This window comes from Lynx canadensis, chromosome A3, assembly GCF_007474595.2.
Source record: "Lynx canadensis isolate LIC74 chromosome A3, mLynCan4.pri.v2, whole genome shotgun sequence".
NCBI classification, from domain to species: domain Eukaryota; kingdom Metazoa; phylum Chordata; class Mammalia; order Carnivora; family Felidae; genus Lynx; species Lynx canadensis.
Genome location: NC_044305.1, coordinates 118,722,410 through 118,734,210, shown reverse-complemented (window position 1 = coordinate 118,734,210; position 11,801 = coordinate 118,722,410). Strand labels below are relative to the sequence as shown.

General features: G+C 47.6%; 1 protein-coding gene across 2 annotated transcripts; it reads left to right on the top strand.

Annotated features, from left to right (window-relative positions):
- The first annotated feature begins 3,210 nt into the window (after positions 1-3,210).
- On the top strand, positions 3,211-10,622 carry CENPA (centromere protein A). Of its 2 annotated transcripts, XM_030311475.1 has the most exons (5): positions 3,211-3,456; positions 8,517-8,626; positions 9,145-9,222; positions 9,540-9,693; positions 10,055-10,622. In XM_030311475.1, the coding sequence occupies exons 1-4, from the start codon at positions 3,363-3,365 to the stop codon at positions 9,672-9,674; spliced, it is 417 nt and encodes a 138-aa protein (XP_030167335.1). In that variant the 5' UTR covers positions 3,211-3,362; the 3' UTR covers positions 9,675-9,693; positions 10,055-10,622. The 2 variants fall into 2 exon arrangements, with proteins under 2 accessions (XP_030167335.1, XP_030167334.1); XM_030311474.1 differs by having other exon boundaries at positions 9,540-10,622.
- Positions 10,623-11,801: the final 1,179 nt, after the last annotated feature.

The window sequence follows — 11,801 nt, the reverse complement described above, 5'->3', positions numbered from 1 at the left end:
GGCCAGTGTAAAACCTCCATCTATTTTAAGACAACAAGATGCCTCAAGAACATTTTACGGTGACAGTAGGTTCACTCTCTCCTGTTGTCAAGGATGCTTTGGAGGGGGAGTTCCCGAGGCCTTGTTGGTCATGTGGGTGGGAGGGTAAGGACCACCACTCTCACTGAAGCTGGAGGGTTGTGGGGAATATTTTCAGTGGAGTAAGGTGGTCCTGAATGGTGGAAGTTTGGTGTGAAGGTTCTGAACCCCCAAATCAGAATTGACTGATAACAGACTTCTGCAAACATCGGTTCAAACTGACGTTCAATTTAAGCGTCTGCATTGTGGTGGACTGCTCAGTCCATCCCCCTCGCAGGGTGGTCCTGGGAGAGCTGGGGGGGGGGGGGGGGGCAGGGGCTTCCTGCAGGACTGCCATCCAGGACCTGCAGTAGCTCTCAGGCTCCTCTCCTCCAGGAAGCTGCCCACAAGGCAGAGATTTAGGACCAAGCCAAGTGGTTCTGTTTTGTCTTCACTTTGTCCAAAGGTCTCTGCCACCTTAACAAGCAAACAGCATTCAAAGAGGTCAGAAGCTCTGACCCCTGCTGAGGACAGGAGGAGGAGTGGAGCGAAGGGCCACCTCGTATAGAGGAAAGAAGCAGAATCCAAAGTCAGAGAGCTGTGTCTCAGCCCCACCTCTATGTTGGCTGGGTGACCTTGGACACCCTCTCAAGACCTTAGCTACCTATAAAAAGGAGAGGTTCTCAGCATTGCCAAATATGTACACCTGCCTGACCTGCTTTACAGATTGACCTCGTTTCATAGTTGCCTTGGTTCAGAACCCTTCAGGCCTTATGTTAACTACATCCTTTCAAAACGTAAAAGTCAGCAAGGAGTTTCCCCTAGCTATAAAAGTTCATAAATCACCCTTCTTCATTAGGAACACTTGTCCAAGAGTCTTTAGTAAAGGATTACTATCCCAGAATTTACTGAACTGTGTTGAGAACTGATGTGCTCCAAGGACTGTGGGCCCATGAAAGAAAACAGGAGATGAATGTGGAAGGAAAGAATTCCAGCACAGCATGACGTGCATAAGAGGCCTTTGAGATACAGAGGAGGCAGTACCACTTGAGCTGGGTGTTACAGAACGAGCAGGGAGTCTCCCAGGCCTGTGGGGTTGGAGGGAGCGGGTATTCCTGGAGAAAGGAGAAGCTTGTAAAAAGCATAGAAACATGCAAGTGATGTATTCAAGAACTGTAGGTAAGGAGACCAGTATGCCTGGCAATAAGCACGCAACACTAAAAGTGGCCAGAGTCAAGGTCAGAGAGGTGGGCAGGCGCCCAGATGGTGCTGTACATTTTAGACTTTGCTGAGGGATCGGAACTCAATCTGTAGACCGTAGAGTACCATGGGGAGTTTAGGCAAGGCAGTGACATGATCCAAATTGCTGTTTGGAAAGATCACTAAAGGTAGAGACAAGTAAAACAACATTTGATTATAATTAGAGTCTGAACTAGAGAAACGGTGGAGAGGATGAATACAAGAGCCAAAGAGTAGGCTCACATTATAGAGCCCTTGGCTCTCGGATCTTCTGTCGCACCACCAAAGAGTGGGTCTTCTAGACCAGGCTGTTCACCCCATTCCCCCCACCACCAGTGGACCCACTGAGTATCCCCAGGTACAGCTCCTTCCCTTTTCTTCCCTTCCTTACTTTGCTCCTTTTCCTCCCCCCACCCTTTTTTTTTTTTAATTAAGTAGGCTCCATGCCCAATGTGGGGCCTGAACTCACACTCCTAAGGTCAAGAGTCGCACGCTCTCCTGACTGAACCAATCAGGTGCCCCCTTTTGTCCCTCCTTTTAAAAATTGTGGTAAAATACACACAACCTAAAACTGACCATTTTGAGCGTTATTAAGTGTTCAATGGCACTGAGTCCGTGCACATTGTTGTGCAGTATCACACCATCTCCAGACTTCCTCATCTTCCCAAACTGAAACTCCATACCCATCAAACACTAACTCCCCATTCCTCCTTTCCCCTGGCCCCTGGCAACCACCATCCTACTTTCTATGAATTTCGTGAAAGTGGACTCATGTAAGTGGAACTATACAGTATTTCTCCTTTTGTGTCTGTTTTACTTTGCTTAACATAATGCCTTCAAGGTTCATTCGTGCTGTAACGTGTCATTTCCTTTTTAAGGCTGTATAATATCCCATTGTATGTGTGTACCACATTTCGCTTATCTATTCATCTATTTGGACATTGGGGGCTGTTGTGGGTAACCTTGCTGTGAGCATTAGTGTACCAATACCTGTTCAAGTCCCTGCTTTTGAGTGTATACCCCGAAGTGGAATTGCTGGATCATATGGTAATTGCACATTTAGTTTTTTTGGCCAGTCAACATACTGTTTTCCACTATGGCTGCAGCATTTTACATTCCCACCAGTGAACAAGGGTTCCATGAAATCACTGATTTTATAATGACATTTTCCCCTGATTACAGTTAACTGTAGAACGTTGAGGAAATGCAAGAAAACGTGTGTAAAATAAAAATTCCCTTTATTCTAACTACCCAGATGTACATTTGACCTGAATGCGTACTATCCTCCATAGTAAAGGGAAGGGAAAGGGGTCGTTTCTCTAGGAGGATTCCATTGCAGCGCTGGAGAGTGTGATCCAGAGCCCGGATCCTGGCTGCCCCGCGACCCCAGTCATCAATAACGTCCATGCAGTTAAACTGGCTTCTGAACCATTTTCGTGGGGTGTTCCTGGGAGGGTCACAGGGGCGACATGTGGTTGTCACATTCTCGTGTGAATCTGCCTCTTGTTTAAAAGCCACCTCAGGGGTGATAGGGCAAAACATAAAATGTCTGAGCAAAGTGATTTTTCTAGAGAAACGTGTTCTACTAACTCACCGTCTCCATCTTCAGAATAGAGCTTTCCTTTTTGGACCATTGGGCACTCAAAAATGAGCACCACTACAAGCAAGCAGAGGGCGGGAGAAGTTCCCGCCTCCTTTCATTTCTCCAAGTTCCCATTGGCTGATTCCTACCGTCGAACCGCCACAGCCCCGCGCTCTCCTCTTATCACCGCGCGCGCAGCTAGCCTTCCGTCCTGTGCTCTGATTGGTCCTCTCCGCAGTCGCTCTGCGCTAGGGGCGTTCCAGAGGCAGCCACTGAGAGTTGCTGAATTCGGGTTTTAAAAAACGCCGCCAGTGAATCAGTGGTGCGGGAACTTGGAACCGCGGAGGCGCCGGTAGCGGCCGAGCACGCACCCCGTCGGGGCACGCGGCCAGGACGCTCCCGGGCTTCTCCCGGACGCCAGCCTCTGTCCCCGGACCCCGAAGGCCGAGAAGGAGCCGCGGGGCAGCCACCCTCCGCGCCCGCCATGGGCCCGCGCCGCCGGAGCCGCAAGCCCGAAGTCCCGAAAAGGCGCACCGTGAGCCCGACCCCCAGCCCCCCCCGGCGGGCCCCCTCCTTAGGTAACCGGCCGCGGCCCCTCGCCCCCGAGCAGCCGGGGTGAGGGGTGGGCACGGCCGCATCCGCGTGCCCATTTCACGGAGCAGAACACCGAGCTCGCGGGCGGAGTCCGGGGTGCGAGTCTCCGGCTGGCGCTCCTCTGCGGGCGGGCACAGCCGCGCGGCCGGCGAGCATCTGCTCGGGCCGGCCCAGTCCAGGCCCAGCGAGGAACCGGGGAAAGCAGTTCCGAGGGGGAGAAAGGGCTGGCCCAGGCGGCCTGGCTCCTAATATTAATTCTTACTACTAGCATTTATGGAGTACCTACCACCAACTAGACCTTGTGTTCAACTCTTTACGTGAATTACCTCAACTTTATAGTGTGCCCATTTTACAGACGAGAAAACTGACGCGCGGGCAGGCCGGGTAACTTGAACAAGGTCACACACGGCTTGCGCCAGCAGACAGGAGTTTAAAAAAATAAGTGTTTGTGCTTTTTTAAATTGCAAAGTTCTTGTCCGCTTTTTGTGACCATTTCAAAGAACTATTGTACTTTTAGAAGGTGCCCTTCCAGGTATTGTATGTATTTTTGTTTTTTCTTCATTGAGGGCTGTGTTGGACCTTAAGTAGAGTGCTCTCGCCTTGTTCTCTTCCTGAGATCATGGGCTGGGACGGAAGACTGGTCTGTGGTCCTGTTTCTGTACTGAGGTCTGGTGGGTGGCAGACCCACGGGGCGAGAGCTGTGCCTTTGTGGCAACAACTGGTTTACTTGTCTTCTGCCACATAGTTAAGAGCAGGGTGAAAAAAATATATTCTGGGTTATTTTCTTTCCTGAACGTTAATAACCTTTGCATCCAGGCAACTTGCTGACTTCTCTCGTTAGTTCTAACTAGCGTTCAGTTACTTCAACTGAAATGTTTAAGTAGGCTATTATATCACCTGCAGATAAGGACCTCTGAGTCTCCTTTTTCATTTTTACACGTTTTATTTCGTAGTGTATTGTACTAAGGAGGCCCTGAGATTAGTATTGAAATACGAGCAGCGTTTTGACCATCCTTGTCCCGTTCCTGATTTTAACGGGGTGCTCTTAAGTGTGTTTGCTGTTGCTTTGTGATATGGAAGCATCCTGCTATGCCTGGTTTATCTCCACGCTTCCTAGCAGTCCCCCTGCACCTGTCTGGCAGTCCGGCTCTTCCATTCTCCCCAGTGACTATTCCACACCTTTGTTTTTCTTCTTGAAATTCCTACAACTCCAGCCGCCCCCTGTCCCACTCACGCTCAGCTGATGATGACCTGGTCTCATGCTTGCCTCACTGAGGAAATAAGAAGCCTCCAGACTGGATTCCCTTGTCTTCTCACAGCAGAGAACCCACGTATCCCCTTCCTAGTAAAAACCACTCCTCCTACCTGGGCTTTTGGTCATATTTTTCTCTCTCCGTCCCTGGGCTTTCTCTTATCCTCTCCACCTGCATTTAGAATTACATTCTTACTCCCCACATTGGCATTCCACAAATGCTCTGTCTAAAGAAAAAGGGCAGGGGTGTTTCCTGCCCCTACCTTCCCTGCCTCTCGCATACTCCCCATTTTTCTCTACTGCCTTTCATAGCTACCTTTTTTAGAAATAGCCAGATGTAAGAGTACACACACGTGTGTCTCCCCTCTTCCCAGGCACCCTTGAACCCATTCCAGTCTGACTCCCCCACAACTACTTCCCTCCCTTCTAGTGCACTTGAAGTCCTCTTGTCAGGGTCACCAGCTACTTTAGTGTTGCTAAATCCAATAGACATGCCTGTGTCCTTTTCTTGCTCCGAGAAGCATTGGACACAGCGGGCCATTTTCTCCTGGAAACACTCTATCCCCTTGGCATCCGTGACCCACACACCCTGCAGTTCCTGCTTGGTGTATTTTACTGTCTGTGTCACCTCTTTAACAACTTGATGTTGGACTTCCTTGCTGTCCTGTTCCTTTCTCCCCACCCCCCCGCCCCCCGGCCCCCCATGTGGTCTCATCCCATCCTGTGGCTCTGCATACCACCCCTACAGACGGCGCTCACATTTACGTGTCCAGCCCAGATCTCTCCTCTGACTCCACATCCCTGTGTCCAGCTGCCTTTCTGCCTGAGAGCTCGTGGTTACGTCTGGCGCAGCCTATCTGAAGCCGAACTTTTGATTACTCCCTTCCAACCTCTGCATCCCTGGTTTTCCCCATTTCGGCAAATGGCACAGGCACGTTCCCCACCTGCAGCTGTTCAAGCCAGAACCCTGGGAGACGTTCTTTTCTCTTGTCCCCGTATACAAGTAAGCTCCAGCAATTCTACCTCCAAATCACATCCTTAATCGCACCACTTGTCATCTCTGCTCCCACCAGCTAGTCCCAGCCACCAGCACCCTAACCTGACTGCACTCCACTTCCACTCTTGTCTCTTTTCAGTTCTTTCCTTACACTGCAGGTGGACTCCTCTTTAAAATGTAAGGAGATCACCTCTCCGACTCCCTCAGCTCCCTGTTATTTAGGATCAAATCCCAACTCCTTATGTTGGCATCGCCAGACCCAACTGTTGAATTTTTTTTTTTTTTTTTTTTTTTTTTTTTTTTTTTTTTGAAAGTAGGCTCCACGAAGGCACCTGGGTGGTTCAGTCAGTTAAGCATCTGACTTCGGCTGGGGTCATGATCTCGCGGTTCATGGGTTTGAACCCCCATCGGGCTCTGTGCTGACAGCTCAGAGCCTGGAGCCTGCTTCGGATTCTGTGTCTCCCTCTCTCTCTGCCCCTCCCCTGCTCATGCTCTGTCTCTCTCTGTCTCTCAACAATAAATAAATGTTTAAAAAAAAAAAAAAGTAGGCTCCACACCCAACAAGGGGCTCAAATTCACAACCATGAGATCGAGATGCTCTACAGCCAGAGCCAGCCAGGTGCCCCCCAACTACTGAATATTTAATCCCAGTTCTTTCCCATGATCTTTAACCGCTTAAAGATCATGGGATCTTTCCCATGATCGTTTTCATAACCGCTTGTTCTGGGTCATAGATTACATGCCTTCTCTTACCCCTCTGAGGTTATTACATATATGGCTCTCAAAGTCTTTTTTCTCTATTCACTCAGATTCCTCCAGCATTGGTTATTTGTTGAGCTCGGTTCCTCCCGCGGTGTTGTCCTTCTTGCACGGGTGATACCTAGTTGTGCTAATCTTTCCATTCTCTGCGACTGCTGCGCCGGTCTGTTAAAGGCTGCCTCCAGATGACCGTGGATTGTGGACCAGTGGTCGGGAGAGGCAGATGCCAGCAGCTTGACTCCTGAAGTTGAGGCCTCCCTCTTTCTCCTAAATGTCCGCAGTCCCCTGGACACTGCCCCTGTTTCTCTGACCCACATTCCCCACCACCAGAGATAAAGTCTCCAGGGCCAGCTGTGTGGCACAGGCGTCTCTGGATTGTCTCACTGGCCCCATCTGCTCATGCAGCTCTTCTAACACTTTGTAATTAGTTCACTATGAAATCCCTTCCACAGAACTACTTGGTTTGCTTCTCTCTCCTTGACTGGACCTTGAATAACATTTCTTTTTTTTTTTAATGTTTATTTTTTGAGAGAAAGAGACTGAGCACGAGGTGGGGAGGGGCAGAGAGAGAAGGAGACACAGAATCTGAAGCAGGCTCCAGGCCCCACCCTGTCAGCACAAGCCGGACGTGGGGCTCGAACTCACAAGCTGCGAGATCATGACCTGAGCCGAAGTCGGACACTCAACCGACTGAGCCACCCAGATGCCCCTTGAATAACATTTCTGAAACAATTTTATCCTTCAAAATGTTCATTTTCATGGTTTTGTTTCTTTTTTTTTTTTATTCTTTGTTCAGCTTATGAGAGGTTCGTTCATTTTTGTTGGTCCTTGTTTTTATTGACCTAGCAACAGTATTGTTTTTTATTTTTTTTTCATTAATTTATTTTATTATCTTGAATATTTGGTTGTCTTCTTTTGGTTTATTTTAATAATTCTGTTGTTAACACTTGAGTTGAACACTTAGCTGTCTTTTAACATCCTTGTTTTCTAATAGAGAATCAATCTGGAGACTGTACATTTTCTTCTAGTACTATTTAGCTGCATCTCATAAGTTTTGAGATGTAGACTTTTGATTCATTTCTAAATAGTCTAATTTCAGGGGCGCCTGGGTGGCTCAGTCCGTTGAGCATCCGACTTTGGCTCAGGTCATGACCTCATGGTTCATGAGTTCGAGCCCCGCGTCGGGCTCTGTGCTGACAGCTCGGAGCTCGAAGCCTGGAGCCTGCTTCGGAATCTGTGTCTCCCTCTCTCTCTGCCCCTCCCCTGCTCGCGCTCTGTCTCTCTGTCTCTCTGTGTGTCAAAAATAAATAAACATTAAAATAAATAAATAAATAAATAGTCTAATTTCAATTAAGTTTCCTTGAGTTAGAAGATTTTTTTTTCTTGTGTTTTTAATTTCAGATCAGAGAGTTTGGCTTTTTGACCTCTACTTTGGGGAATATTTTAAGATCTTTTTTCTTTTTTGTTGTGGTTGGAACCAGGCCAAAGGCTCTGGCTCCATTAGCCCAGTGACCCAGCACTGGCACTGAGTTATGCCAAATCTGAGGTCCCTCCTTGGCCACACATAAGCTCTAGCTAATTGTCTTCACCTCTCCGCCTCAGGGTAACCGAGACAGAGAGTTGTGCTAGATAACCTCTCCAATTCCTTCCAGCTCTAAAAATAGACCTGAACACAAAATCACTGAGTTTCCAACCTAGATGGCAAAGGTAGAAGAGATGCCCAAAGTACCAGGGGGCTCAGAGGAGGGAGGTAACCTATCATTTTGGAAGGGACTGGGAATCAGGAGAGGCTTCATGTAAGAGTTGGCGTTTAAGAGAATACCCTCAAAGGATCACGCGTTCATTGAACAAATATTTGTTTGGCATCTGACTACTATTTCTAGTTGCTGAAGGTAATGGCAGGAAATAATGGACCAGAATGCCCGCTTCTGTGGAGCGTATTACAGACTAGTGATTTGACAGTTTGCCTATCTCAGGCAGGCTGCGAGGCCCCACCTACTGACCACTACACTCTATGACCGAACTTTTTTGCTCAGGCGCTTCCTCCCGTCAGCGTGGTCCCCGGAGAAGTCGGGTTCTGAAGGAGATCCGAAAGCTTCAGAAAAGCACAGACCTGTTGTTAAGGAAGAGCCCCTTTGGCCGCCTGGTGAGCTCCACCAACCCCCGTGCTGCCTTCTTCTTTCTTTAAATCCCCCAGGTATTGGGGACCTCATCATCTCTTGTCTGAATGGCTAGGGGTCCTCCCCTCCAACCTGGCAGAGGACTCTTCACCTTTTGAAAGCATGAATCCGCCAAGGGCTCCTTATGGTTCTTCATGGAATCAATTTCTAACCCTACCACCTCTGAAACCGTGTTCTTGGATTATATAAATAGGAGCCCTCTCATCCATCCCCGCTTTGATCCCTCTTCCTGCCCTGGGAGATTGCCTCCCCCTCTCCCCACCACCGATAGGAGACATACCAGTTCCTAAGCTCCCAGGAGTTGACACCGGCTACTGCTTAGGTTCTAAGATTAAGGGGCAGGAAGGTGTAATAGAAGTGAAGATTCATGGAAACTCATGGAGAGAGTCCGTCTTCGCTTGAATCTCTCTTCTTTAACTCTTCACTCCTCCCCACACTCCCCTTCTCCCTTACCCCCCCCCCAACCATCCCCACTCCTTCACAGGCAAGAGAGATATGTGTTAAATTCACTCGTGGTGTGGACTTCTACTGGCAAGCCCAGGCCCTGTTGGCCCTACAAGAGGTAAGAAGGGGGGCCGAGGTACAGCTGGGTGACGATGGGAGAAAGGCACTCTGGAAATCCACGGGGCTGCCCGAGGAATGTCACGCGCTGACTCTTGCCTCCTGAGAGAGAGCATCACGGAACGCCTGGGTTTGGAGGCCAGATCCTCATTTGCTGGTAGCAGGATTCCCAGGCAGGGTTCCCCCTCGTTCTGTGACGGTCTTTCACACAGTCCCGTGAGCCCTCGGAGACAAGGTGCAGCAGGGCTCCAAGAGAACAGCAGCACATGCCCCCTCCCTCCCATGTGGCAGTCTTTGGACTTGTCTTTCTGCCCCCAGGCTGCAGAAGCATTTCTGGTTCATCTCTTTGAGGACGCCTATCTTCTCTCCTTACATGCCGGCCGCGTTACTCTCTTCCCGAAGGATGTGCAGCTGGCCAGGAGGATCCGAGGCATTCAGGAAGGGCTTGGCTGAGCTCCCGCCACCTGTCTCTGTAAGCCTTTCCTGCTTGCCAGAGAGAGCGCTCTCTGGGGAGGAAGCACCCAGCATCGCCGGGATGGGAGTTGCTCTGAAGGAGTTTCCATCCTTGGTCCCTTGCTGTCTCACCTTCCCTTTGTTCTCTAGGAAAGGTTTGACTTGGTTTTAGCTTGAGTGCTTGGGATTCTATGGCTCATGCGCTTTTGTACAACGTTGAATAAAGATCTTTATCTATTTAGTAATCACCAGGCGACATGAATCTGTCAGAGTTCAGCCTCTATCTCACAAGGACCAGATGACTCGTTTTGATTAAGAAGAGGTTTTCTTAACTTTTGAAAATGTCTTGTTTGGTGTCAAATGTGATGCCTGAATTTCAGGGATGATACCAGGGACTCTGTCCGGAGCCAAGAACCGATCCACGAAGTGCAAGGAGATGCCTGGACTTGTTTCGGAGAGGGGTACATGTTGCTTTTGTAACTGGTTGTTTTAAGAAGGAGAAGGCTACGTGGCTTTCCTCTGTAACAGAGGTGATCTGTGAGAAAATCAACATCGTTCCAAATGACTCAGTTCTTTTTAGCTAATGAGACTCCAAGGTTCACTTCGGTTTGCAAATTATTCACATGACTGCTGAATGATTTTGAAGACCTTAGATTTTCTGGGTTATGGGAAAAAAGGATATTTCCTTATGGTTTTAGATCTTCCTGTACCGTTTAAATTTTTTGCCCGATGTGTATTTACTTTTCTTTAAAACATAAGGGAAAAAAATAAAAGCCAACCGCTTCCATCGGTTGCAGGAAGAGCCGGGCACACCTAGTGCTTACGTCCCTGTCCCTCGGTTACTGTCATCATTAGCGGCGGCGGCCAGTTCTCATGTGAGCTTCACCTGTCCACAAGTGTGTAGCTTTTTAAAAACCCAATTCAGGTTAAAATAGGAAATCTTTAAGTTCTGACAAAGACATTCAGAAATTCTAGCTTTGCAGGTTTTATTTTATCCTTCTTTGTGAATCATAGAAGATGTGTCTTCATTTTTATACTTTAGAATTTGTCGTTCCAGGATTGTAAAGCGCCTTTTCAAAGTTTTTACAAGTGTTTCTTATAATTACTTTGCGGAGAGAGAATAAAAATTAGACTAATTCTTTAATGGCAAAAATGTAAAGCAAAGTTTCAGTTACAGCGTATAGAGATACTACGTGTCGTATGTGTGAATGTTCAGTTCTTCATTCGTACGCTGTTTTGCAAGTAGCCACTCCTTAAACAAGAGAATTGAGGGGTGTGTTTTTGCCTCCCGTGGAGTAGAGTATGTATGAGCAGGTAAAAACGTTGCCCTTCCGTTGTCATAACTGAAAGCAGTGTAAGAAGTTTGCAGAGAAATGGAAAGCGCCACCAGTAGGCTTTTAAGATTTTGCGTGTGATGGAAATGATTAGCGAGGGTGGACTTCTGACACGGATATGCCTGGCAACCAAATTCCAAGACTAGCGGAAGGGAAGGACCAAGTTCTATCATTGAATAAACTTTAGCCCTTTGGAAAAACTTCTTCCTGTTCGACATCAATTCCTATTTATGCAGACATCTGAATAACGCTTATCTGTCAATGAATATATTTAAAATGCTTGTCAGAGTATTATTAATTAGAAGACTGTCTCCTCTCTTAAATTGTACTTAGCAGGGTTGCCTGACTGGCTCAGTCAGCAACGCATGCAACTCTTGACTTTGGGGTTTGTGAGTTCAAGCCCAGGTCAGGCATGGAACCGTTTTTCCAAAAAAAAAAAAATTTTTTTAAATAAATAAATAAAATGTACTACCCAGGACACACATGCAACACTGGTCACACGCCAGGCAGGACCCACCAAGTAGTATTTACAGGGTAACACCAGAATAAGTAATTTAAATCATGATAATGTTATATAATAATGTTACAGTTTACTATAAACAGTACTTAACATTGTTGGAGTTCTGCGTTTGTTTTTCTGGGTGATTCCATCACCATCTTTAACCTTTCCGTTCGAACCTTCCGATTTGATCTCTGCTTTCACATTTTTAATGTCTAAGTACTCTTAGTTTTGTAAATATTTCTTTATTGTAGCATCCCAATCGGTGTTCCCTCAAAAAAAAAAAACAAAACA